Source organism: Astyanax mexicanus, chromosome 5, assembly GCF_023375975.1.
Source record: "Astyanax mexicanus isolate ESR-SI-001 chromosome 5, AstMex3_surface, whole genome shotgun sequence".
NCBI classification, from domain to species: domain Eukaryota; kingdom Metazoa; phylum Chordata; class Actinopteri; order Characiformes; family Acestrorhamphidae; genus Astyanax; species Astyanax mexicanus.
Window position 1 is genome coordinate 22286482 of NC_064412.1, and position 24085 is coordinate 22310566.

At 40.5% G+C, this 24085-nt stretch overlaps 1 protein-coding gene across 1 annotated transcript in view; it reads left to right on the forward strand.

Annotated features, from left to right (window-relative positions):
• Positions 1 to 24085, forward strand: part of pik3r3b (phosphoinositide-3-kinase, regulatory subunit 3b (gamma)) — a 338192-nt gene that overhangs the window by 139961 nt on the left and 174146 nt on the right. Inside the window, exons 5-7 of the mRNA XM_022675844.2 lie at positions 3939 to 4070; positions 18476 to 18677; positions 23559 to 23644. Of these exons, the coding sequence (XP_022531565.2) occupies positions 3939 to 4070; positions 18476 to 18677; positions 23559 to 23644 (420 nt within the window). The remainder of the gene's footprint in view (positions 1 to 3938; positions 4071 to 18475; positions 18678 to 23558; positions 23645 to 24085) is intronic.

Below are 24085 nucleotides of genomic sequence, written 5' to 3' on the forward strand. Positions count from 1 at the left end.
CAAATCAGTGTATCATGCCTGCTACACAGGGTATCATCCGTCTGGAGTCTGAAAAAGAACGTAATTGGGTTGTTAGTTTGGAAGTGGTTTGGATCCTGAAGGGATTAGGAGATTATGAATTCTAAAATCATCATAATTAATGGAGTGATATGAAGACTTTATTCCTATATCTGAAAAAGCGTAATCCAGTGCAGTTTACTAAATTAGTCAAACCACAAAGATGGTGTGATTGATATATACTGTCTATCAACCACAATATGTGTCATTGTTATTTTATTTGTGATACGTTATCAATGCATTGCATCAAATATCTATATTTGTACCGCAACATAAGTGCTTTAAACTCTTTAAAAATCCCCCCTCAATTTGAATAGGGTAAACCTGTGGTAAACAACATTTGTTGTAAAATTCTGTAAAACTGACACCTATAAATCAATAATTCCAGTTATTTGCTTATTTAGGAGTATCAGTAGAGTATAAGAGTACCAATAAAAGTTTGGACACACCTTCTAATTCAATGTTTGTTTGTTTTGTTTTTTTAACATTGTTAGAATACTAAATTAATCCAGACTATGAAGGAACACATAAGGAATCATGTAGTAACTTAAAAGTGTTGAGTGCCAGTTTCATCATAATGTTTTTCACTAATGCACTTGAGGATACTTTTAAAGTTCTTCAAATTTGTCAGATTGACTGACCTTCATTTCTTTGAAGTAGTTTTTTTTTCTTGACTTTATCAGTGTTGGGCACATTACTTTGAAAAAGTAATTAGTTATAGTTACTAGTTACTTCTCCAAAAAGTAACTGAGTTACTCCACTATAAAAGTAACTAGTTACCAGTAAAAGTAACTATTGCATTACTTTTGTGTTACTCGCCCCCGTATGCGCGAAGTAAAAAAAAAAAAGAAGTTAATTGAGCGGCTGAAGTAAGGTGCAGTAATGGAGTGTCAGAAATGGTACAGTGACAGTCTGAGTAATTAGTTAGTTTACTCGTTACTGAAAAAAGTTTGTTTCGTTATTCCCATCACTGGACTTCATTAGTAGTTCTTTCCATAATATGTATTAGAACATCACTCGAATAGGACTTTACTGTATTTAATTTACTGTGATGCTTTCAAACACATTAAGAGGAGAAGAAAAGATCAGCACAGCTGTTAACTGATTCTCATTAAACTGACTGAGAAAATGCCAATAAATGCAAAGCTGTCATCTAAGCAAGAGGTGCTACTTTGAATAATCTGAAAAATAAAACATACTCTGGTTTGTTAAACACTTTTTTTTCTGTTTACTAAACAATTACATATGCTTTTCTTTATAGTTTGGATGACTATTATTTTACAGTGCTGAAAATGAAAAAGTACTGCATAAGGTGTATCCAGATTTTTTTGTGTATTTGCCAAAATCAGTTAAAATCCAGTTCTTACTACCTTATAAGTTTGACTTTGCCTGTTACTGACTTATCTATTCTATAGGCGTTCTATTAAACAGACTGGTGCGATGTATAAATCTATAGTTATGTCCAAGCTATAAATTAAGGGGCTTTCATCAGTAATATATGCGAGCACATTGAGCCTCTTTAACATCATCTCTAAATATCAATATGCCGTTATCATTTCAGCACAATCAAAGCCCTTTTAAAATTCCCAGTGTATAATTACAGTCTTCAGAGCCGCTGTTATCTGCGGCAGTGAATTATTGACTGGTGTGCTTCCACTCAAGTTCCCGTCTTAATGAAGCCTGCCATTGGATCAGAGTCTGCAGCCGGCAGCACTGGTCAGGAACAGATCATTCAGAGTGGACACCTGACTTTCAAGATGAGTAATGGAGAGAATAGGTAGATAAAATGGGAATTATAATTGTGCAGTAATTACATTTTTAAGTATTGTAATTTCAGTATGACATACATGATGTATATTATATATATATATAGAGTCAAGTCTCGTTATTTTGAGCACCTCCTTGTTACTACAGTCATTGTCCATCTTATCAGCTCTGCTGAGCATAAAGAAGCACTTTATAGTTCTATAATTACAGAATGTACTGCATACTTTATTATCCTCCTTATACCCTGTTCTTCAAGACCACCACAGAGCGGATATGGGTAGTGGGTCATTCATTCTCAGCACTGCAGTGACTGTTCTGACATGGTGGTGGTGATTAGTGTGTTAGTGTGTGAGGTTCTGGTACGATTGGATCAGACACAGCAGTGCTGCTGGAGTTTTTAAACACTGTGTACACTCTCTGTCCTTCACTCTATTAGACACTAATGTCTATAGGTGCTCCACCTTGTAGATGTAGATGGATAGTTCTAGTTGTTGAAATATTCTCAGTGTTGTAACAGAGTGATTTTATTCTACATGCTAGGTACAACATTTCTCCTAAATTCCAAATAAAAATATTGTCATTTAGAGCATTTATTTGCAGAAAATGACAAATGGCTGAAATACCAAAAAAAGATGCAGAGCCTTCAGACCTCAAATAATGCAAAGAAAACAAGTTCCTATTTAGTCCTGAAATCTATATTTGTTTGATATTTTATTCACAGTTTTCATGCATCTTGGCATGTTCTCCTCGACCAGTCTTACACACTGCTTTTGGATAACTTTATGCCACTCCTGGCATAAATGTTTCATTTTGTCCTTTTTAGAGAAAACATCATGTTTTGCCCAGTGCTGTCATTAATGAATAACCTTCCCAGCTTTTTGAAATGAAACACATCATGTAGTTCCTTCCCTCAGTAGTACTATGTAAAAGTCATTGCATATAAAGTATGCAAGTGTCTGCTTAATTATATGGTAAAATTAATGTACATGTGACAATGGTTGTGCAACTGACAGTTATTTTATTAATCGATAAATCTGTTGATCCTTTTTTTTAAAAAAGTTAATCATTAATTGGATTAAGAGCAAAAAATTACTTTGAAAAAGGCTTTTTCAAAGCTTTTATCGCTCTAGAAACATTGAGTGGGAGAAAAATAGAACTTATCACTAACATTAGCTTGACTTAACGCTGCCACTCTGATCAGAAACTTGCTAGTTCGAATCCTGGTCATGCAGCTTGCCATAAGCTGCCGGAGCACCAAGAGAGCACAATTGTCCTTGGCTCTTTGGGTGGGTAGATGGCACTCTTTTGCCTCATCACTCCTAGGGTGATGTCCGCAGCACGAGGCGTCTGTGAGCTGATGTATCGGAACTGAGTCGCTGCGCTTTCCTCCGAGGCGTGTGCTAGTCTTGACCCTCTGTGTGTTGTGGAATCACTAGTGATAGGGGATATACTGCTGACTAACAACTGAATGAATGGGACAGTTGACCTAGCTAAACTGGGAGAAAAAGTGTAGATAATTAGAAATAATTAGAAATAAAAAAATCTACGTTTTGATTTGGACCTAACTAGCTATAACTGGTTAAATGGCAGCATTTAATTTAATTTGTGAGTTGGTTGCGCGGTGGCACTCGCATCTTAATGTAGACCCAACCAATGGATTATTAAATTCAACTAGTTACCAACTATTTTAATAATCGGGTTTGATCGATTTATTTGATTAGTTGTTGCTGTCCTATGTGACAACCAACAAACATTTGCCTTTAAAATGACTAGATTCACGATTTCAGTGGTTTACACTTGATATATGTATGTTTAAAAGTTTATTTATTGACATTTCATAGGTCACAGCTTTTTTTGGAATTAAAAAAACGTTTAATGGAGAAAAAAAAAATTAAGTTTAAAAGTAGGAAAAATATATTTTAACTATATTTGAAGATCAAAATAGAGTAAAAAAAAAAAAAAAAAAAAATAAACCAAGACCCTCTGCTTTTCTTCTACTGAAAAAGAATTTTGTGATTATTTGAAATAATTAGTACAACTTTATTAATATTATATAAAGTTTAAATTCCCTGTATTAATTTTACCGTGTCTCTGTGTTTTTCTCTCACAAACAGACCCTGCGTCAGTGGACTGTGAGCAGTACGAGTTTTCTGTGTTGGCAGATACTCTGAGGTTTTACCTGCAGGAGCTGCCGTGTCCTCTCATCCCAGCTGTGGTCTACAGTGAGCTGGTCTACACTGCTCAGGGTAAGAGCTCCTCTGCAGCCATATATATGCTGCACACAAAGATACGATGATAAAATCAGCCCAGCTCCTGCACCGGGTCAGCGCTGTCGGCCGGGCTATCTGTCGCACGCAGGGGGCAATAAATTCTCAACAAACCTGACCTACACTGCTCCCCACAGCGTCTCACAAACACCAGAGAACAGAGAGCAATTCAGTCCACATCTCAGCTTCCTCACTGTGAACAATGCACAAGTGATCGGCAGGGCTGGCAGAACACGAATCTTCTATATAGCCCACCAGAAATACACAACTGTGGTTTCATTTCCCGGTTTGTTTTTTAGTGGACACAAATAGTATCTGTTAAAGTTGCCTCATAGTAACTTTTAATAAATGGTCATAAAGGCCTTGATCTCCATATTATCTCAGCAGAAAAGTATTTATTTGCAAATCTTGAGTGTCAATAAGCCTGGACTTCACAGGCTGGTCCAGGACAGATTATGCAAATGCTGATATGGGAAAATCAAAAGAACTAAAAATATGATGACAGTAGTTTAAAGCTGATGCCATGCACATACACAGCTTTGAACAAAAATTAGAGACCACTTAAAAATAAGAAATTTCTTGGATTTTACCATATAAAAACCTCTGGATTATAATCAAGAGGAAGATGGATGATCACAAGCCATCAAACCAAGATAAACTTCTTGAATTTTCGCACCAGGAGTGGTGTAAAGTTATCCAAAAGCAGTGTGTAAGACTGGTGGAGGAGAACATGCCAAGATGCATAAAAACTGTGAATATAAACCAGGGATATTCCACCAAATAATAATTTTTGAACTAATTTTCCTAAAACTTTATGAATATGAACTTGTTTTCTTTGCATTATTTGAGGGCGGCAAGCTCAACAAATAAATGCTCTAAAAGGCAATATTTTTATTTGGAATTTGGGAGAAATGTTGTCTGCAGTTTATAGAATAAAACAACAATGCTCATTTTACTCAAATATATACCTATGAATAGCAAAATCAGAGAAACTGAATCAGAAACTTAAGTGGTCTCTTAATTTTTTCCAGAGCTGTATATAAGGATCTTTTTTTTTTTTTTTTTTTTTTTTTTTTTTTTTTTTCAAAAAGCTATTGTTTTGACTTGGGATGCAATGAATTCTGCACAGAAAAGTGCAGTCAAAAGACAATCGTGTAAACAGCACTGAGTATCAGAGGGCTGCTGTGTACAATGCAGGGAGTGTGGGAGAGAGCCAGCAGGGACAGGAGATAAAGACTTTATGCATTAATGAAATGAAATAAAGTGTTCAGTATCTAAAAAAGAAACAAGCTGTACAACGCTAGGGTAGTAAAGTCACCCGGGTGGACTTAGCTTTAGCATTTGTTTGTTAACCAAAATACTGACTGCCTTTCTTTTGTAATGTTTGTAAATTGCATTTTTTTATGACTTTTATTTAGCAAGATTAGTATACATTTGGGCTAGTTAATTTATAATATAGTGGGGAAAAGTGCCTAAATTAATGAAAAACCTGTGAAAAAAACAGGTCAACTGTGCAGCTTAATTTAGGGTGTGTCAGTTCATGTTTGCTGTTGTAATCACTGGAAAAGTATATTCTTCTTGCATGGCTAAAAACGCACAAAACTTATATACTAATTTTTTTATTTATTATTTGTGGGCGTGTTTTTGGGCTATAAACCAGTCAGCGTGCCCCTTGCCATTCCCTTTAGATTGTATTCAGTCAGTAGTGCACCTGGGTTTTCTGTTGCCAAGCTAGCAATACACCAGAAATGTATCTGAACACACCTCATTTCAAGATCAATACATCCATCAGTGTAATATATTCACAAGCACCATTGCTATTTAAACGATGCAGGCGGAAGGTGTGAAAGTAGACTGTTGGTGGGGTGTAAGATAGCGATGAGCATCGCGATGTACCTTGTGCAGGGTGTAAGATAGGGCTTATTAAGTACTAATGTCTCTCTATGGTGGGAGCAAGCGTCCTGCCATGATGAATCTGCTCTGCTTGTGTTGAGACTCAGGGCTTTAATGTTCCAGACTAAATACCTGGCAGATGAGTGGAAGTATATATGTACTATATACAAGTTAAAGAATTAAAACACATAAAAAATATAAAATTGGCAATGCCAGTACTGCTATTGCTCTATTTCTCAGATGCCTGTGTGTGTGTGTGTGTGTATGTCAGTGTAAGTGTGTACTCGTGTGTTTTTTTTTTTTTTTTTTTTTGTAGCAGGGGTGCTAACATGCCCTCTGGTCAGTTAACACCATTTCTCTCTAACCTTGTTCTGAATAACTCCCACAGAAGCCAGCACACACACACACACACACACACACACACACACACACACACACACACACACACACACACACAAACACATGCACAGTCTGACTTCCCTCTTAGCCTCGTCTGATTGCTCCTGAGCATGGCCTGATTTCAGTAGGACAGACTGGCTGAATTATGTAAGGCCTGTTCTCTCAGCAGTGCCTCAAAATGATGACTGCACTGGCCTAGATCTCAGCCTCTCGCTATATATATGCCACGTCCCCTGAATCCATGATGGTGCAGTTATCTGAAATGATTATAGTCTGTATATGACCATTATGGACAATTATCAAAATCTTCTAAGCTAAATTTAATCCTGCAGTTATCTGTGTCCTGTTTAACACACTTTCTCCTGCAGTTTGATGTGAAAAGCTGTATGAACTTATTCAGCATTCACTCTTACTGTAGTAAGTAGAGTCCATCAAGGATTGTACTTCTTTAAAAAGGCATGGCAACTTGTACAATTAAAATTAAAAACTAAAAAACTAAAGAAATAATAATGACGCAACATCAAACCAAGAATTGTTCCATAATATAAAGCTAGTTAATTAAACAAACAAATAAAAAAGTGGTTAATTCAATTTCGTTTAAATTGTCTATAATATGAATGTATTGTGAGAACATTTTGAGTGCATAATGATATTAAGACACATCTTAAATAATGTAAACACGTTAAGTAATGGTGGTCAGTATGCTATGACATTATAAACATTACAAACATTACATTACATTACAATTGGCTAGCGCTATTGTCCAAACCGACTTACAATAATACTGCATATTTAGTAATAGAAGCCCTAGAAGTTCAAGATCAGGAAATGAGGTTATTAGTAGTTAGTTTGTTAGAGGTGTTAGGCGAGTAGGTAGCTCTGTGTTCAGGAGCTGCCTACTCTTCAGGTGAAAAGCTGCGCCTTTTTTGAGCATTTCTTCTTTTTTTGCTGGGTGGTGTTGGTTTTAGCTATGTGGTTTTAGCTGTGGTTTGGTTAGCGTAGTTTGGTTTAGCTCAGCATTAGCTTAGCTTAGCATAGCCTGGCTGGTTAGCGTTCTGGCTGTCAGACGGCACTAGCCAAGCGATTTTCTTTTTTTTTTTTTTTCCACGAAAGACGAGCCAGCTCTACGGGCTGCGGGCGAGCGTGCCGTGGCTGAGCGCTAGTCTGTGCTAAGCTAACGCTGCTGCGGGTGTCCTGTGTGTATACGCCGTTACTCGGCAAGGCGTCGGCGGAGTGATACAGGTTTAGTGTGAGAAGGCCGTGATGTTATCACATATATCAGCACGGCTAGAACACTTCTCAACCAATCAGATTGTGAGGTTTTAACTGAACCAACGGAATTAACTGTTGTATAATTTCTAGTAGGATGGCATATCCTATTATTTATATATTTATATTTATATATAGTATTTTTTTTTGACTGGTAGAATTCATACATAAGGTGCACTGTCGATTTTTGGGGAAATTAAAGTGGAAAAATACAATATATGTTTCCATACTCTTAATATAAAGGGATTTTATAGCTTTAATTAGTGTTACTTCTAATCTAAGGCTAATTTTAATGATGGCATCTTTCACTGGTATCTGTCACAGCATATTAAAAACTAAATCACTGCCCATCTCTTTAGTTAGGCCATAGTAAAAGTACTTGATTGGATGATAACTCCTTTCTGTGTTAACTTATTGCATTTTATTATTATTTATTTAGTATAATTTATAACTTCTAATCCTAATGACTCATTTTTAGCCCCAATCAATGTTACTTCTAAGCTGAGGCTAATCTTAATGGCATCGTTCACTGTTATCTGTCACAGCATATAAAACTAAATCACTGACCGTCTCTGGTCCATTCAGATCTGCTGTGTCCAAGAGCTGGAATGTGATTGGTCATCTGCCGGCCAGCCCACAATCCAACCCCCCAACCTCCCCCGGCCGTTTTATGCTGAGTCCAGATGGACTCGGCCAAGTTCCCAGCCGTGGCCTGCAGCCCGTGGCCTTTATTAAACAGGGGTCATTCTCCAATCGATAGTGGACAGCAGTTGGGTTTGGGGGGGGCTGATCCTCTTCAAACAGCACATAATGCATCTATGTATTTGAAGATTTGGAGAGCGAGGGTGAGGGTGATGATGATGAAGATGATGGCTGGAGTGTGGTGGAGTGCTTTGTGTGTGTGCTTTCATGGCTCTGCATGTATAAAGCGCAGGTCTGCGGGTCCTAGGCCAAGGTCAAGAGCTAACCCACATTTCAGACCAACAGATTGTCAAACATTCATCATTCGATCCCCTCTGTCTCCCTCTGCCCATTACCTTTGACCCCTGGACACTTATCTTACATAAGCACTATGGCTGTGGCGCCTTAACCAGAAGCACCATAATGCCTCTGCTCGTGTTTTTGATTTGTGGGGAAAGTGTAATGGCCTGAGGCTCAGAGACAGAGAGAGCAGTTAGAGTGTATGCAGAGCGGGTAGCAGCTTTTAGATGATAGCCTTTACTTATATTAAGTGACAGAAGTGGAGAGACAGGTCAGATTTACACAGCCTGAGTACAACAAGATGGATGTGGATTTGGGCCTGATGTATGGTATGTTGATTGGTGGATGATACTGTATCTGCTGATATTGGAAAACTGTGGGTTTTTTTTTATCAGTATCAGTGAAAATTAGTTGATATAGTCTTTTATAAGGATTTTTGTAATCTAGATTGTATCCACATAGAGTTTTAATAGTGTGGAAATGCATAAACAACTCAAATTGCATTTTTGTAAAATCAGAACCAAAACCACTTTTGGAATTGGTGAAATGTGATTCCAGGATTAGTAAATAAACGCCCCAGTCTGGACGCTCAAATCCGTTTTTACTGTGTCTTTTGCGCCACTCGCAGCTTAAAATACAATGATCTACTACTATTAGATACTACTGTGATGTCTGTGATATACACTTGCAAATAACAGTGTGAACAGATCAGAGAAAGATTTGAGAAAAACAAATCCGGTTTAACTGCAGTCTGAACATAATCTAACCCAACTGTATGACAGCAATACAGATTAAATACAGAATTACAAAAAAAATTGCAAAAGTGTAAAAAAGTATTCAGAGGTAACCTTTCAAATGTGTACAGCACATTGTAATACATAATGTCCAGTACAGATAACGGATTACTGTTTTTTTAATCATTGTATTTTTTTAAATGTTTTTTAAATATGAAGATTATATGAATTTTCAATTACAGCTCTAAAAATGATGAGTTTCTTTGATTTTACAGAATTGAAAACCTCTGAAACATAATCAAGAGAAAAATGGATGATCAGAAGCCATCAAACCAATCTGAACTACTTTTTTTTTTTTTTTGCACCAGAAGTTATCCAAAAGCAGTGTATAAGACTGGTGGAGGAGGACATGCCAAAATGCATGAAAATTGTGATTAAAAACCACCAAAGACTTGTGATTTCTTGATGATTTCTGAACTATTTTTGTTATTTCAGCCATTTCTCATTTTCTGCAAATCAATGCTCTAAAAGACAATATTTGTATTTGGAATTTGGGAGAAATGTTTTCAGTAGTTTATAAAATAAAACAACAATGTTCATTTTACTCAAACATAAACCTATAAATATAAAAATCAGGGGATCAGAGAAAATGAAACATAGAAACAGTTCAGTTTGGTTTGATGGCTTGTGATCATCCAGCTTCCTCTTGATTATATTCCAGACGTTTTTAATTTGGTAAAATCAATGAAACCCGTCATTTTTAAGTGATCTCTTATTTTTTATTTTTTCCAGAGTGTCACGCCTGGCCCTGTTTCCTGTCTGTCCTCGTGCCTGTGTTGTCCCACGTGACCCGTGCCCCTGTGTTCTGCCTGTGATTTTCCATTACCTCATGTCTCATTTGTAGCTCCACCCCTTCCCCAGGTGTTTCCACTCCCAGTGTGTTTCCTGTTATGTTAAAAAGCTTTCCTCTGTCACCTGTCCGTGTCGGTCTTTGCACTGTCCCCCGTTGTCTGTCTCTCTGCGTTTCTGTCTCTCTCTGTGTTTCTGTCTCTCTCTGTGTTTCTTAGCCTCTCAGTGTTTCTTTAGTCTTTGCCCTAGGTCCTTGTTTAGTGTTTAGTCTTTTAGTAGTTTATTCCCTAAATTTATACAGCTCTGCCTTGTTTAGTTTTGTATTTATTCAGTTCCTCGTTTGTTTTTGTCAGCCTCCCTATTTGTTTGTAGTTTATATTTATCTTCCTGTTTATTCTGTTATTTTCTAGTTCCCTGTGTTTTCCCTAGTTTATTCCCTTGCCCTGTTTTAGTTTATCCTGCCTAGTTTTATAGTCTCCCCGTTTGTTTATCTTTAGTATCTCTTGTTTGTTTGTTAGTTTTAGCTCGCCTCTGTTTCTTGTTTTTCTTTGTTTCTTGTTTACTTGTTTATTTGTTTATATCTTTGTTTAATAAATTCGCCATACCTGCACATACGTCCGCCTCCTCGTCTCTCTGCCTGGGTCAAACCCTGACAAAAAGACCGACCTAATGGATGTAGCAGAATGGCACGCTGCTCGGAAGGCGGACCTGGAGTTTCTCCGCCTCCTCGCCGAGCAAATCCGAGGAGATGAACCGCTCCCGGCGCCTTTCCTCGGGTTGGAGCCCGTGAGCCCGGCTTCAGCGGTGCCCACCGAGACTCATAAGAAAAAAAAGTCTCGGAGGAAACAGGCCCGCAAGGCGCGGGAGGACTCCCTCCGGAGCGGGGAAAATTTTGGGGGGGCGCTGGGGGTGTGTGCTGTCAGCCTCGGTCCTCGCCCCGAGGAGGAAGGTGGTGACTTGGATGCAGGCTGTGAGGAGTCCTTTCTCTGGGACTACTCCGATCTCCTCACACCTGCGTCCAGCGAGGAGGAAGAGGACTATCCTCCTGCACCAGCCCGCCTGCCGCTACTTCCTTCCACGGTGGCAGTGGAACCGCGCTCCAAGACCCCCTGCGCGGCGAGCCAGCCGCGGTCAAAGACTTTCCCCGCGCTCCTCACACCAGACTCTGCACGAGAGAGTAGGAATCCAGTCCGGGTTTTTACTTCACCCGCAGCTTCGGGCTCCAGTGCTGCAGCGGATCTCTTCGTGCCACGCCCCGTGAAGCACGCGTCTGAAACGCTGCACCCCTTGATACAAGCGGCGGCCGCGCCGCTCTCCGAGACTTTAGCGGCGGCCACGCCTCTCTCCCAGACTGCAGCGGCGGCAGCGCCGCTCTCCGCGATTTCAGCGGCGGCCGCGCCGCGCTCACAGACTGCAGCGGCGGCAGCGCTGCTCTCCGGGATTTCAGCGGCGGCCGCGCCGCTCTCCGAGATTTCAGCGGCGGCCGCGCCGCTCCCCGAGACTTCAGCGGCGGCCGCGCCGCGCTCACAGACTGCAGCGGCGGCAGCGCCGCTCTCCGAGATTTCAGCGGCGGCCGCGCCGCTCTCCGAGATTTCAGCGGCGGCCGCGCCGCTCCCCGAGACTTCAGCGGCGGCCGCGCCGCGCTCACAGACTGCAGCGGCGGCAGCGCCGCTCTCCGAGTTTTCAGCGGCGGCCGCGCTGCTCTCCCAAGCACCAGCAGTCCCAGCTGCTCCAGTTCAAGCACCAGCAGTCCCAGCTGCTCCGGTTCAAGCACCAGCAGTCCCAGCTGCTCCGGTTCAAGCACCAGCAGTCCCAGCTGCTCCAGCTCAAGCACCAGCAGTCCCAGCTGCTCCAGTTCAAGCACCAGCAGTCCCAGCTGCTCCAGTTCAAGCACCAGCAGTCCCAGCTGCTCCAGCTCAAGCACCAGCAGTCCCAGCTGCTCCAGCTCAAGCACCAGCAGTCCCAGCTGCTCCAGTTCAAGCACCAGCAGTCCCAGCTGCTCCAGCTCAAGCCCCAGCAGTCCCAGCTGCTCCAGCTCCAGCAACAGCAGTCCCAGCTGCTCCAGCTCCAGCAACAGCAGTCCCAGCTGCTCCAGCTCCAGCAACAGCAGTCCCAGCTGCTCCAGCTCCAGCAACAGCAGTCCCAGCTGCTCCAGCTCAAGCACCAGCAGTCCCAGCTGCTCCAGCTCCAGCAACAGCAGTCCCAGCTGCTCCAGCTCCAGCAACAGCAGTCCCAGCTGCTCCAGCTCCAGCAACAGCAGTCCCAGCTGCTCCAGCTCCAGCAACAGCAGTCCCAGCTGCTCCAGCTCCAGCAACAGCAGTCCCAGCTGCTCCAGCTCCAGCAACAGCAGTCCCAGCTGCTCCAGCTCCAGCAACAGCAGTCCCAGCTGCTCCAGCTCCAGCAGCTCCCAGAACTATGTTTGGGCCCAGGCCCCGTATTTCCAGGCCTGCTCCTAGGCCTCCTGACTTTGCCCCCAGTTATGTGCCCAGGCTGTCCCCACAGACTTTTGCCAGTCCTGGGCACCCACCTATGTTTTTGGTCCCCCTGTCTCTCCCTGTCCTGGTCCCTGTATCTGTGAGTGTTCCAGTTCCTGTCCCCGGTGGTTTCTCTGTTCCTGTCCCTGTTACTGTGTTTGTTTCCGTCCCCGTCAATGTTCTTGTCCCTGTTCCCATGTCCGGTCCCGTCCAGTCTCTGTCTCATGTCCAGTCTCCGTCACCTGTCCAGTTCCCCGTCCAGTCTCCGTCACCTGTCCGGTTCCCCGTCCGGTCTCCGTCACCTGTCCAGTTCCCCGTCCAGTCTCCGTCACCTGTCCAGTTCCCCGTCCAGTCTCCGTTCCCCGTCCAGTCTCCGTCACCTGTCCAGTTCCCCGTCCAGTGTCCGTTCCCTGTCCAGTCTCTGTCCCCTGTCCTGTCTCCATCTCCTGTCCGGTTCCCTGTCCAGTCTCCCGTTCGGTCTCCTGTTTTCCCCGGCCTCTCCCTGCCGCCAGCCCCCGGGGTTTGTTTTTCCGCGCCTCGGGAGCTGCGCGTTTAGGGGGAGGTTTCTGTCACGCCTGGCCCTGTTTCCTGTCTGTCCTCGTGCCTGTGTTGTCCCACGTGACCCGTGCCCCTGTGTTCTGCCTGTGATTTTCCATTACCTCATGTCTCATTTGTAGCTCCACCCCTTCCCCAGGTGTTTCCACTCCCAGTGTGTTTCCTGTTATGTTAAAAAGCTTTCCTCTGTCACCTGTCCGTGTCGGTCTTTGCACTGTCCCCCGTTGTCTGTCTCTCTGCGTTTCTGTCTCTCTCTGTGTTTCTGTCTCTCTCTGTGTTTCTTAGCCTCTCAGTGTTTCTTTAGTCTTTGCCCTAGGTCCTTGTTTAGTGTTTAGTCTTTTAGTAGTTTATTCCCTAAATTTATACAGCTCTGCCTTGTTTAGTTTTGTATTTATTCAGTTCCTCGTTTGTTTTTGTCAGCCTCCCTATTTGTTTGTAGTTTATATTTATCTTCCTGTTTATTCTGTTATTTTCTAGTTCCCTGTGTTTTCCCTAGTTTATTCCCTTGCCCTGTTTTAGTTTATCCTGCCTAGTTTTATAGTCTCCCCGTTTGTTTATCTTTAGTATCTCTTGTTTGTTTGTTAGTTTTAGCTCGCCTCTGTTTCTTGTTTTTCTTTGTTTCTTGTTTACTTGTTTATTTGTTTATATCTTTGTTTAATAAATTCGCCATACCTGCACATACGTCCGCCTCCTCGTCTCTCTGCCTGGGTCAACCCTGACACAGAGCTGTAATTTAGAACACAACCTTACACTTTGACATAATTTCTTGATTAACAGACCAACAGAAATCCTCCACAATTAAGTGGAATAAACAATTTTACATTAATATACATTGAAAGTTAAGAAGGTTTTACTGTATCTCTCTGCTGTAAAACTAAAGCTGTTTTGGAGATAGATCTACATTATTTATTGAACAGTGACTATCTGATCTCACGTCCCAATCACTCTTAATTCACCCTAAATATGCAAAACATGAGTTACACTTAATATAAATAGGACCTAAACCATGGTATGACTTTTTTTTTACGATTATGATATTAAGACTGTGACTGGAACGGCTAGTTCTGTAGGCTACGTTATAAAGCTTAGGTGTGGGCCATTCTTCATTCTGCTCGGGGAGTGAGGATAAATAACACTCAGGAGTGATGTATGAGCTGTTTTAGAGATGAGCCTGAAGCACAGATGTTGGCCTTCTTGGTGTGGGAAAGCCCGTCTGAGCTGTGGTCATCAATACTTTGGCTGCTGTCTAAATAAGAGCTTTGTTCCCCTGTGCATTAGCAAACAATAGGCTGCAGTGCTGAGCTAGGCTAACATGCTAACCCCCACTGGGTTCTGACTACAGTCATTAAAGCTAATGCGCTTTACTCTGCATTGCAGTAATCAGTGATGTATTCTCAGATAAGATCACTTTACACTTTTTCACAGGGTTGTTAGTGGTGGATGGTAGTGGATGGTCCCTCACTTCACCTAGGGTTGCCAACTTTCTCGTGAGATCATAGGAAATGATCCTGTAATCGTACAATAAAACAAGGTTTCTTTATAAAATTTTATAGAGGACACACTTTGTTCTGTAATTTTAAAGATTAGGCTATTAAAAATGGAATTTGGTGATAATATAGCACAGTAATTGTGGTTGTAATAGATCTGTAGCAGCCAGTAAACCACCAGTGACTTAAAGCAGCAGTCTTTAATATGTATTTTCCTAAGAGGGAAAACCATATTATAAAAAATATTGTAATAAATATCATAAATGTGCTTATGCAACTAATGTATCCCTGCAAAGCTGAATATGTTCATTCTGTAACCATGTAGTGGTTTGGTGGCTTTTCCTGGACATTTTTCTGGTTACATCACGTCTTACAGTGCTGATGATGATGCTGATTCAAGGACTACTGCAAACATGGAGATATTAAAATGGCTTAAAGGAGAAATCCAGTGTGAAATGGACTTGGTGTAGTAAAACATGATAATGAGTACAAAATTTTGCCCAATAGCCCACCTCTGTTCGCCCCCCGGCTTTCCGAAATGCAACGCTTTTACAGCGATGTTCCCAACAGGTTTACAATATCAGTGATTCAATTAAATTCAATTCAATTTTATTTCTATAGCGCTTTTTACAACAAACGTTGTCACAAAGCAGCTTTACAGAGAAAAACAGCTCCACGCCTCTTATGAGCAGCACCACAGAGATGCCAATTTTATAGTGACACAGTGGCAAGGAAAAACTCCCTTTAAGAGGAAGAAACCTTGGAAGGAACCAATACTCAGTCAGAGGAACCCATCCTACTCGGGTTGACCCGCTCAGTACAAACAAATAACAAACAACAAGCAGATAACAGAACAAAACAACAGAACAGAGTGATAGGGGCATATAGTGGCCTATGAAAGGAAAATTGCTATTTTTACACCATTAACAACCTCAAAGTAGCTCAATACTTTATTAGTAGAATTCTGACATTTAAAACGAGGCACTGGAATTTTTAAAAAGTGCACAGGTAGTTTATTTAAGAAAAGACTGTTTGTACACACAGTACCTTGAGGTAGTTCTCTGGTCGCCGCCATCTTAAAATTAAGTCAGGATAAATCAGGATAAATAAACTGATGAGCATGAATCAATAGGTAGGATGAGGAAACAGATTGCAAAATGAATTTAGTGGAAATGCACACATATTTTAGAGATATTTTCAACAACAGCTGGAATTCATGTATTTCCAAATAAATTATGTAGCTACTTTAAGTTTGTTAATGTTGTTTGTATGGGCAACACTATGCCCCAATCACTAGCACTGTAAGCCTGTTGGGAGCAATGGCTAAAAACGCTGTAGTTTCGGAATGCTGGGGGAGAACAGTGGTGGGCTGTTCTACAAAAGTTCATACTTGTTTTCATATTTCACTGCAACCCAAGTTAATTTTCACACTGGATTTCTTCTTTAAGCTCATCAAGTCTTCATCTGCTCATTCATTCATTTTAGTTATACCAAAAAATCAATTTGAGAATTAGAACTAAATTGAGCTGAGTAGAGACCGCACCACAGTGCACGTTTTAAAAGTGCATTCTCATGCTGAGTGCAATTACAGTACACATTTAACCATAGAGATATTTACAGTATAAAGCCTCACGACGACTAACGGACTGACTGTCACTTTAATATAAAGAGAGACCCAGATTTTTTTTTTTTTTCTGAGCGAATGTGTGTGTGTGTGTGTGTGTGTGTGTGTGGAGTGTAAGGGGTGGGGAGAGGGTGGGGGTGAACTGCTGACTCAGCGTCTTCCCCTTTAATTCTGGTGTCTGCTGCTTCATTCTCTTCTATGTGACGAGCTCCCTGTAGTCTCAGTAGGCTGCTGCAGTAATGACAGGCTGTCTCCCCCTCCACACTGCAGACTGTGGCCTTCCCAGCTTCCCAGCGCAGACATACAAACCACCAAAGAGGGAGATACCCAGCTGCAGCACTTTCCGAGAGGCTGCTCACGTAGCACAAAAAACGGAGAGGGTTTCAGAGCAGAGCAGGGGTTGAAATTTAGGCCAGTGATTTGGCAGAATGATTCTGGCATACGAAACACTAAATGTGTATCTGAAATAAAGGTGCTGATTGTTAAAGGCCCAGTCCTAGGGATGTCCCAATTCTTGTTAGGCTGGAGGGGTAGGTTGGGGGAAGGGATACAGCTTGTTAGCCCTTTATACTGAGATTTTTCAATTGCACACTTCAAACCGAGGAGTATAAGAATCACTGGCAGATGGCAACACAAAGTGACGATTAGCAACATATTATGATAGTTCAATGTTTTACGGTCGTATTCTTCATAACAAGCATAATAAAAAAGATCGCTAGTAGTTTGTCTCAGTAGCTAGCTAGCTAACTTTCCTGTTCCACCTTAAATGGTGCAACAGGTGGCAGAAGCTGCAGCATTTAAGGTGGAATGAAAAAAAATAAATAAAACAAAAGCTAATTAAAGCTAATTAATTTCAGCTCCCCATCACAGAGGAATTAAGGAATGGACAATAATAATTACTTTCTGCACCATTTCCCCCCTTTCTGAAGGCATACAATAAAGCCCTAAAGTTAACTAGCTAACCAGCAGCAGCTAGGTTACTGAACTTTAGCGCTCCTGATGTCATATCGGGTGCTTGAAGGGTTGTCCCAATTCTTAGAGAGAGGATTTCACCCCTTCCCCTTCTTACTCTGTTTCAAGGGGAAGGTTTACACTGAAAAACAAGGGGTAGGGGTAAGTGGTAGGGCCGAGGGGTGAAATGGGATTGGGCTTTAAAGTGACAGTTCGTAAGATTTGGTGATTTAAAGATTTTTTTGGTGAGGGATGTGTAGTTGCACTAAACATGCAAAAAAAGTAATTTTAATCTCCTAGGACCTGGTGTCCACATGTGTGGACATCACATTTTGGATTGTCTAGACCACGACAATACAATAAATGTTGCTCTACAAGGGCCTGGTGTCCTCTTATGAGGTCATGATACTGTCACCTAGTATCATGACCTCATAAGAGGCCAAAAGCTAAAGCAAGATGATGGCCTCCTTGTATCAGTGCTGCCCACATATAGGGAATTCATGGTTTAACATATTGTACAATATATATCATCACTTCTACCCCAATAAAATTATCATTATTCATTATTTATTTATTTAAGACTCAAAATACTAAATTCTCAATGGAATCCTTTCATACACCATAAGCATGTGCCAAAGAGTGCCACAATTAAGCATGCATGAATAAGACTACCCAGACGTTGTTTTCCCAATGTTTTCCTGAAAAAAAAAAAATCAGTTAAAGGAAAGGATATAAATATGCTACTATTTAACACATTACAGTTTCATTTCTTTGTAATTTTGTTCAGAAATGTAAATGAACAGTAAATACAGTAAATGTTCATCATACTGCCACTTTGTTATATCTTCAGGTGCCAATTAGCCCAAATAGCAAATAGAAATAAAAAATGCATGCCATGCAAGAGTTCAGGCCTTAGGAGGACAAAACTTGTATTGTTGTGATGTGCCCTTTTTTAATTGAGCTGATAAAGACTGTAATTGCAGTTCTGATAACTCCATCTTCGCAGTAGCTCTTGTATCAGCACCATAAGCAGCACTGTGGTTGTTCAGACAACCAGTTCAAATCTGTCATGCTCAGAAAAAACTCCTGGAAAAAAAACTACAGATCAATCAGTTTTTAAAATAAATTGTGAAATAACTGGTCAAATTATGGTCTGTCATCCTCACAGAAACTCCGAGTTTGGAGGAGTGCGGTCAGGAGCTGAAGAGAATCCTGGACTCCCCCAGCGTCCCACAATCCAACCACCAGCTTCTGGTCCATCTGACCCGACACCTCAGCAAGGTGGCCCAGAGCGGAGGACCAGCTCAGGCGAGTCCCAGGCTTCTGGTCCAGGCCTACAGTGAGGCCATCTTTAAAAACAATCACTTCAGGTAGGCCTAAAGATTATACTGAAAAATACTTTTATGTGATTTAATTGTTTTATGTAACTAACAGGGACTAAACACATTAATCAACATCATTATTTCAGAATGCAAATGTGACAGATTTATACAAATGGCTAATTTTCATCTGCAGTCCTCGGGCAGGATGATATTAGAAGAGGAACAGAATAAGGAACACACAAATTACATAAAATGCAACATATAACATGATTAGACATCATGCTGACAAAGCTATATGTCTACTAACTGTGTTTTCAGGTTTTCAGGAAAAATAATCCAATAATCTAATAAATGTACAAGGTTTTACTTCAGCTGGAAGATAATTACAGTCATGTGATGCACAAAAGGAAAAAAACAGACTGGCCAAAAGTTTTTTTTTTTGTCATACTGTAGAAGAGTCACAGCTTGTAGAGGCCTTAGTTGACCTACTTGTGTTTTTACACACTTCCTTACACAACTTATTCTAGTACTGGAGGTGCAGAATCATTACAAATGTTTTTTTAGTATTTTTTAGTCATTTCAGTAATTAAAAAAGTAATTGCCATACAAAATTTGAAAAGATAACCTAATTATCCCAACTTAAAATAAAATACTTAGCCAAAATACAATGATGGTGAGGATTTTGGCATTTTATCTAAAATGCCATTCGAGGCTTGTTTGTTTATAATCTCATTCGATTTAAGATTTAATATTTTGTCTTACTTGTTTAGGTCCTAATGGTTTGTGTTTAGTAATATATAGTAAAATTATTACTATATACTATTACTATTAAATTATTACTATATATTATTATCCTAGCAGTGAGCATCTAGAGCAAAACAAATATTACAAGAATAAAGACGAATTATTATGAGAATAAAGACGTTATATTACGAGACTAAAGACATTCTATTACAAGAGAAAAATGTGTAATATTACAAGAATAAAGACGTAATATTACAAGAAAAAAGTTGTTATAATACGAAAATAAAGGGAGGGAAAGGAGATGCTCGCACTCTTACGCGGACATTTCCTGCCTTTTAGTTTAGTATTTGCGACCAGAAAGATAAATAAAGTAAATTCCATTCATGAATAAAGGAAATCTTTTACTGATGCAGGATGACTGTCTGTGTGTTATAAACTTTATTAAGATCAAATATACTGTAAATTATACATGATACGCACATCAAGGATCTCTACAATGTGGAACTGTGTTTATTAATTTCTTATTTTCTACAAAAATATAACGGAAATTAGTATTTACGTCTTTATTCTAATAACATTACGTCTCTATTCTTTTAATATCACGCCTATATGCTCGTAACATCACGTGTTTTTTCTCGTTATATAATGTCTTTTTTTCTCGTAATATTACATCTTTATTCTCGTAATATAACGTCTTTTTTTCGCGTAATATTGCATCTTTATTCTTGAAGTGAACTGTTCATATTTTTTAGGAGGGGTATGCCCCTAAAATGCCGTCGTACAGACTGCCGCGCCCATCACTGTAGATTTATTCCTAAACTCCGATGCTATTTTAATGGCGCAGGTGCAAAGCCTGAGAAAAGACTGTTGATGGGGTGTAAGATAGGAATGAGCATTGCAACGCACCTTGCGCAGGATGTAAGATAGGAACCCTAATGTATGTATAGCATACATAATAGTGAAATACAGTGCAAAAAAATGGAAAATCCTAACGGCACTGTTTTGCATGCTTGTACATTTTTACCTATTGCACGTATTAAAATATATATAATTTTTTTTATGCCAATTACGGCAGGCATCAGGAGGGGTATTACTGATTGGATGGCATGACTGATGAAGTGTGTCATTGCTATACATTGTAATAATCCCTTGTTTATCCTACACACAGAGCTTCAGGCTTTCCAGAAGCGAACGCAGCTTCATATATAATGTTTTCATTACAACGTTGAATAAAATTATTCTTTATTGCATGGCAACACATCCCCAGCTTGCAGTATTACAGGCTTCGTGATGCGTTTCCCATGATAACTGCGCTGGAGGAAAACCGCATCACTGTAATGACTGTACTATTAACTTTTTAATTTCAGTCATGAAGGGAGCCGAGTGATAAAGTGCTATAGTTAAAAGTAATCTCAGGACTGCAGTATTTCTCACATCTCATCACACTTTCCGTGTAAGCAGTGACACCGTATGCCCTGTAAAGTGGCTCTTATAGAATAGAGGCTTTTTAATGAGCGTAATAGGGAGTAGTGTGGTCGTGAGTCATTGGGCAAACAGCATGCGGATTGTGCTCGGCTTAACCGGCCTCGCTCTTATTTGATTGCGATCTGCTTTCCTGCTTCATATCCAGGCGGAGGAGCGGTGATGGCACTTTCCTTTTTTTCACTCTGTCACCCACTCGTCACCCACTGCCCTGAGATTAGGGGAGGGTGGGGGCGGGGGGGTTGTATTATGCTCCAAACAGTCGTTTGTTTAGCCATCAACTTTGGCTCATGCTGACGACTGAGGTCATATAAGCTTAATAGGATGTAGAAATGAGCAGCATTTTATGTACTGGAAAGAGCAGTTCATTGGATTGATTTGATTCAAATGTTTACCTCAGTCTGAATACAATACGCTATAATTACTGCCATTAGGATGAATACTGAACACAGAATGTTTTTTTTTTTTTTTTTTTTTTCAGATTTGCTGCAAAAAGCATTTTGCTGCTTTAAAACCATTTCTAGTGCTGGGCGATTATGACCCAAAAAAAAAATCTTACACTTTTTTCACCAAAAATCCAATTTTCTATCATAATCGATTATTTTCCCCCCTACTAAAAATCAAACTACAGATGACAAAGAAATGGTTCAAAACTAAGTTGACCTGTTAAGAAAAATAAATAAATAAATGTATTAATTAATTAATTAAAAAATAAATTGGTGTTTGGTGTTCAGACACTTTGGATTGAGTCGACTCATTGAGTGAATCAATGATTCAAAACATTGTTCATATCACACTCTGACCTCGTGTCCACACAGCCATGGAGAACCTCACACTGACGGTCACTGGATTATACTTCAGAACGCGGGTTTGTGTAACCGAATTAATCGTACTAATTTCTACCATTGTATGGTCATTCTACCATATTGCCAAAAGTCTTCACTCACCATCAAAATCATTAAACTCCGGTTCCAATCACTACAGGCATGCCGACTGCTTTACAATCATTAGTGAAAGAATGGGTCGTTCTCAGGAGCTCAGTGAATTCCAGTCATGAATTTCTACACCACAAAATTTTCCACAGCCAACTGTCAGTGATATTATAATTTAGAGTGGAATCAACTGGGAATGAAAGCAACTCTCTCTCTGTCAATGTAAAGTAACAGAACGAGGTCAGCAGATTCTAAAGCATATAGTATGCAGAGATCTCCAACTTACTACAGAGTCAATCACTACAGACCCTCAAACTTCATGTGGGTGTAGAAAGTTTAATTAAATGGGTTTCCATGACCGATATTAAAAATATATGATACTGAATATATCATCCCAGGAGACACACCAATAAAGAACAATACAGTACATCTATTTCATGGTGGTAGCCCACTTTAGAATTTTCCAAAACATGATTACATTGCAATTATAAAACTAAACATAATATTAAAAATCGAATGTAAAGCCTGACACAGAGACGCTGACATAAGAGGAAACGGTATGATTGTCACGTTCTCATCTGGTTCCGTGTCTCTCTGGTCTGTCCCTGTGTTTCTTAACCCTCTGCTTGTACCCTGTGTTTATTCCTTGTGCCTGATGGTTTGTAGCTCCGCCCCCTTGATACCCGGCCCCGAGTGTTTCCCATTTCCAGTCCTTGTCTGTGTGTATAAATAAGTATTTTTATTGAGAAGTTACAGATTAAGCCAGAGAGTGGTGAATACTGCTGTTTCCTACACATTCAAAAACTCTGGAAACTGAGAAAAACTGGTACAGGAAGTGTCAGGTCTGGCTGACCCACATGGCAACAGCTTTAGCTCAGTTTAACACTGATTTAAGTTTCATTTCCAGCAGTGAGAAGAAGAATTAGGGCTCTGGAAAAACTGGAAAAGTGCTGTAATAAAGTTTGGAACATACAGCACTGACACTGGACAACTGATACATAGGGGTATTCATTGATTGGTATACAGAGGTTGGACAATGAAACTGAAACACCTGTCATTTTAGTGTGGGAGGTTTCATGGATAAATTGGAGCAGCCTGGTGGCCAATCTTCATTAATTGCACATTGCACCAGTAAGAGCAGAGTGTGAAGGTTCAATTAGCAGGGTAAGAGCACAGTTTTGCTCAAAATACTGCAATGTACACAACATTATGGTGACATATGTGTGACATATCAAAGTTCAAAATAGGACAAATTGTTGGTGCACGTCTTGCTGGCACATCTGTGACCAAGACAGCAAGTTCTTGTGATGTATCAAGAGCCACGGTATCCAGGGTAATGTCAGCATACCACCAAGAAGGATAAACCACATCCAACAGGATTAACTGTGGACGCAAGAGGAAGCTGTCTGAAAGGGATGTTCGGGTGCTAACCCGGATTGTATCCAAAAAACATAAAACCACGGCTGCTCAAATCACGGCAGAATTCAATGTGCACCTCAACTCTCCTATTTCCACCAGAACTGTCCGTCAGGGCAATAAATTATTGTGGTCTAAAATCAGGTGTTTCAGTTTCATTGTCCAACCCCTGTACATATACATGCTGAAATAAAATTGAATGATGCTCTGACTGTTCTCTGGCTTTGCTGAACCCCTGCATATCTCAACTCTGTGCAGGAACCAAAATCTCTCATTTGCCCTCACATTTTATGGGTTGCATGGGTTGACCTGCAGTATCTGACTTTCCTCCTTCCCACAATCCCTCTGTTTCCAGTGCGGATGTGAACCCAGAGCACCACGTGAAGATACTGGAGGCTCTTATCGTGGTTGGAGGCCTGATGGAGATGCAAGCTGCCCCAGGTAGGCCAACTCTTTTCTACTCTGTTGACCTTCGTTCACTCTTACCAGCTTTTGGTGCTCCCAGGGGCTTGAGGCTTGTTCAGGCTGAGTGGAGAATGTGGGTGCACCCCTTAAACTCGATTTTCTAGGTAACTAGAGTCCCTCAAATGTTCTTTCTCTTCATTCACTCTGCTTCATTTGGCTTGTCTGTTCTTATTAACACAATAGGCCACAAGAGGCCGTGCATTACAGCGCTTTTGCAACAGTTGAGGGGCGTGACTCCCTTAACTGTGGGAAATGACTATAACGCATGGCTTTGAGTGATTACAGCGATACAACACGCAAATATATCATAAATAATGTATTGGACGTTTATTAATACACGCAATAAACAAATCTTCTACCAAACAACGTCATTTTTTATGCATGAGGCTGGAGTTTCTGAGCGACGTAGTGGGTCCT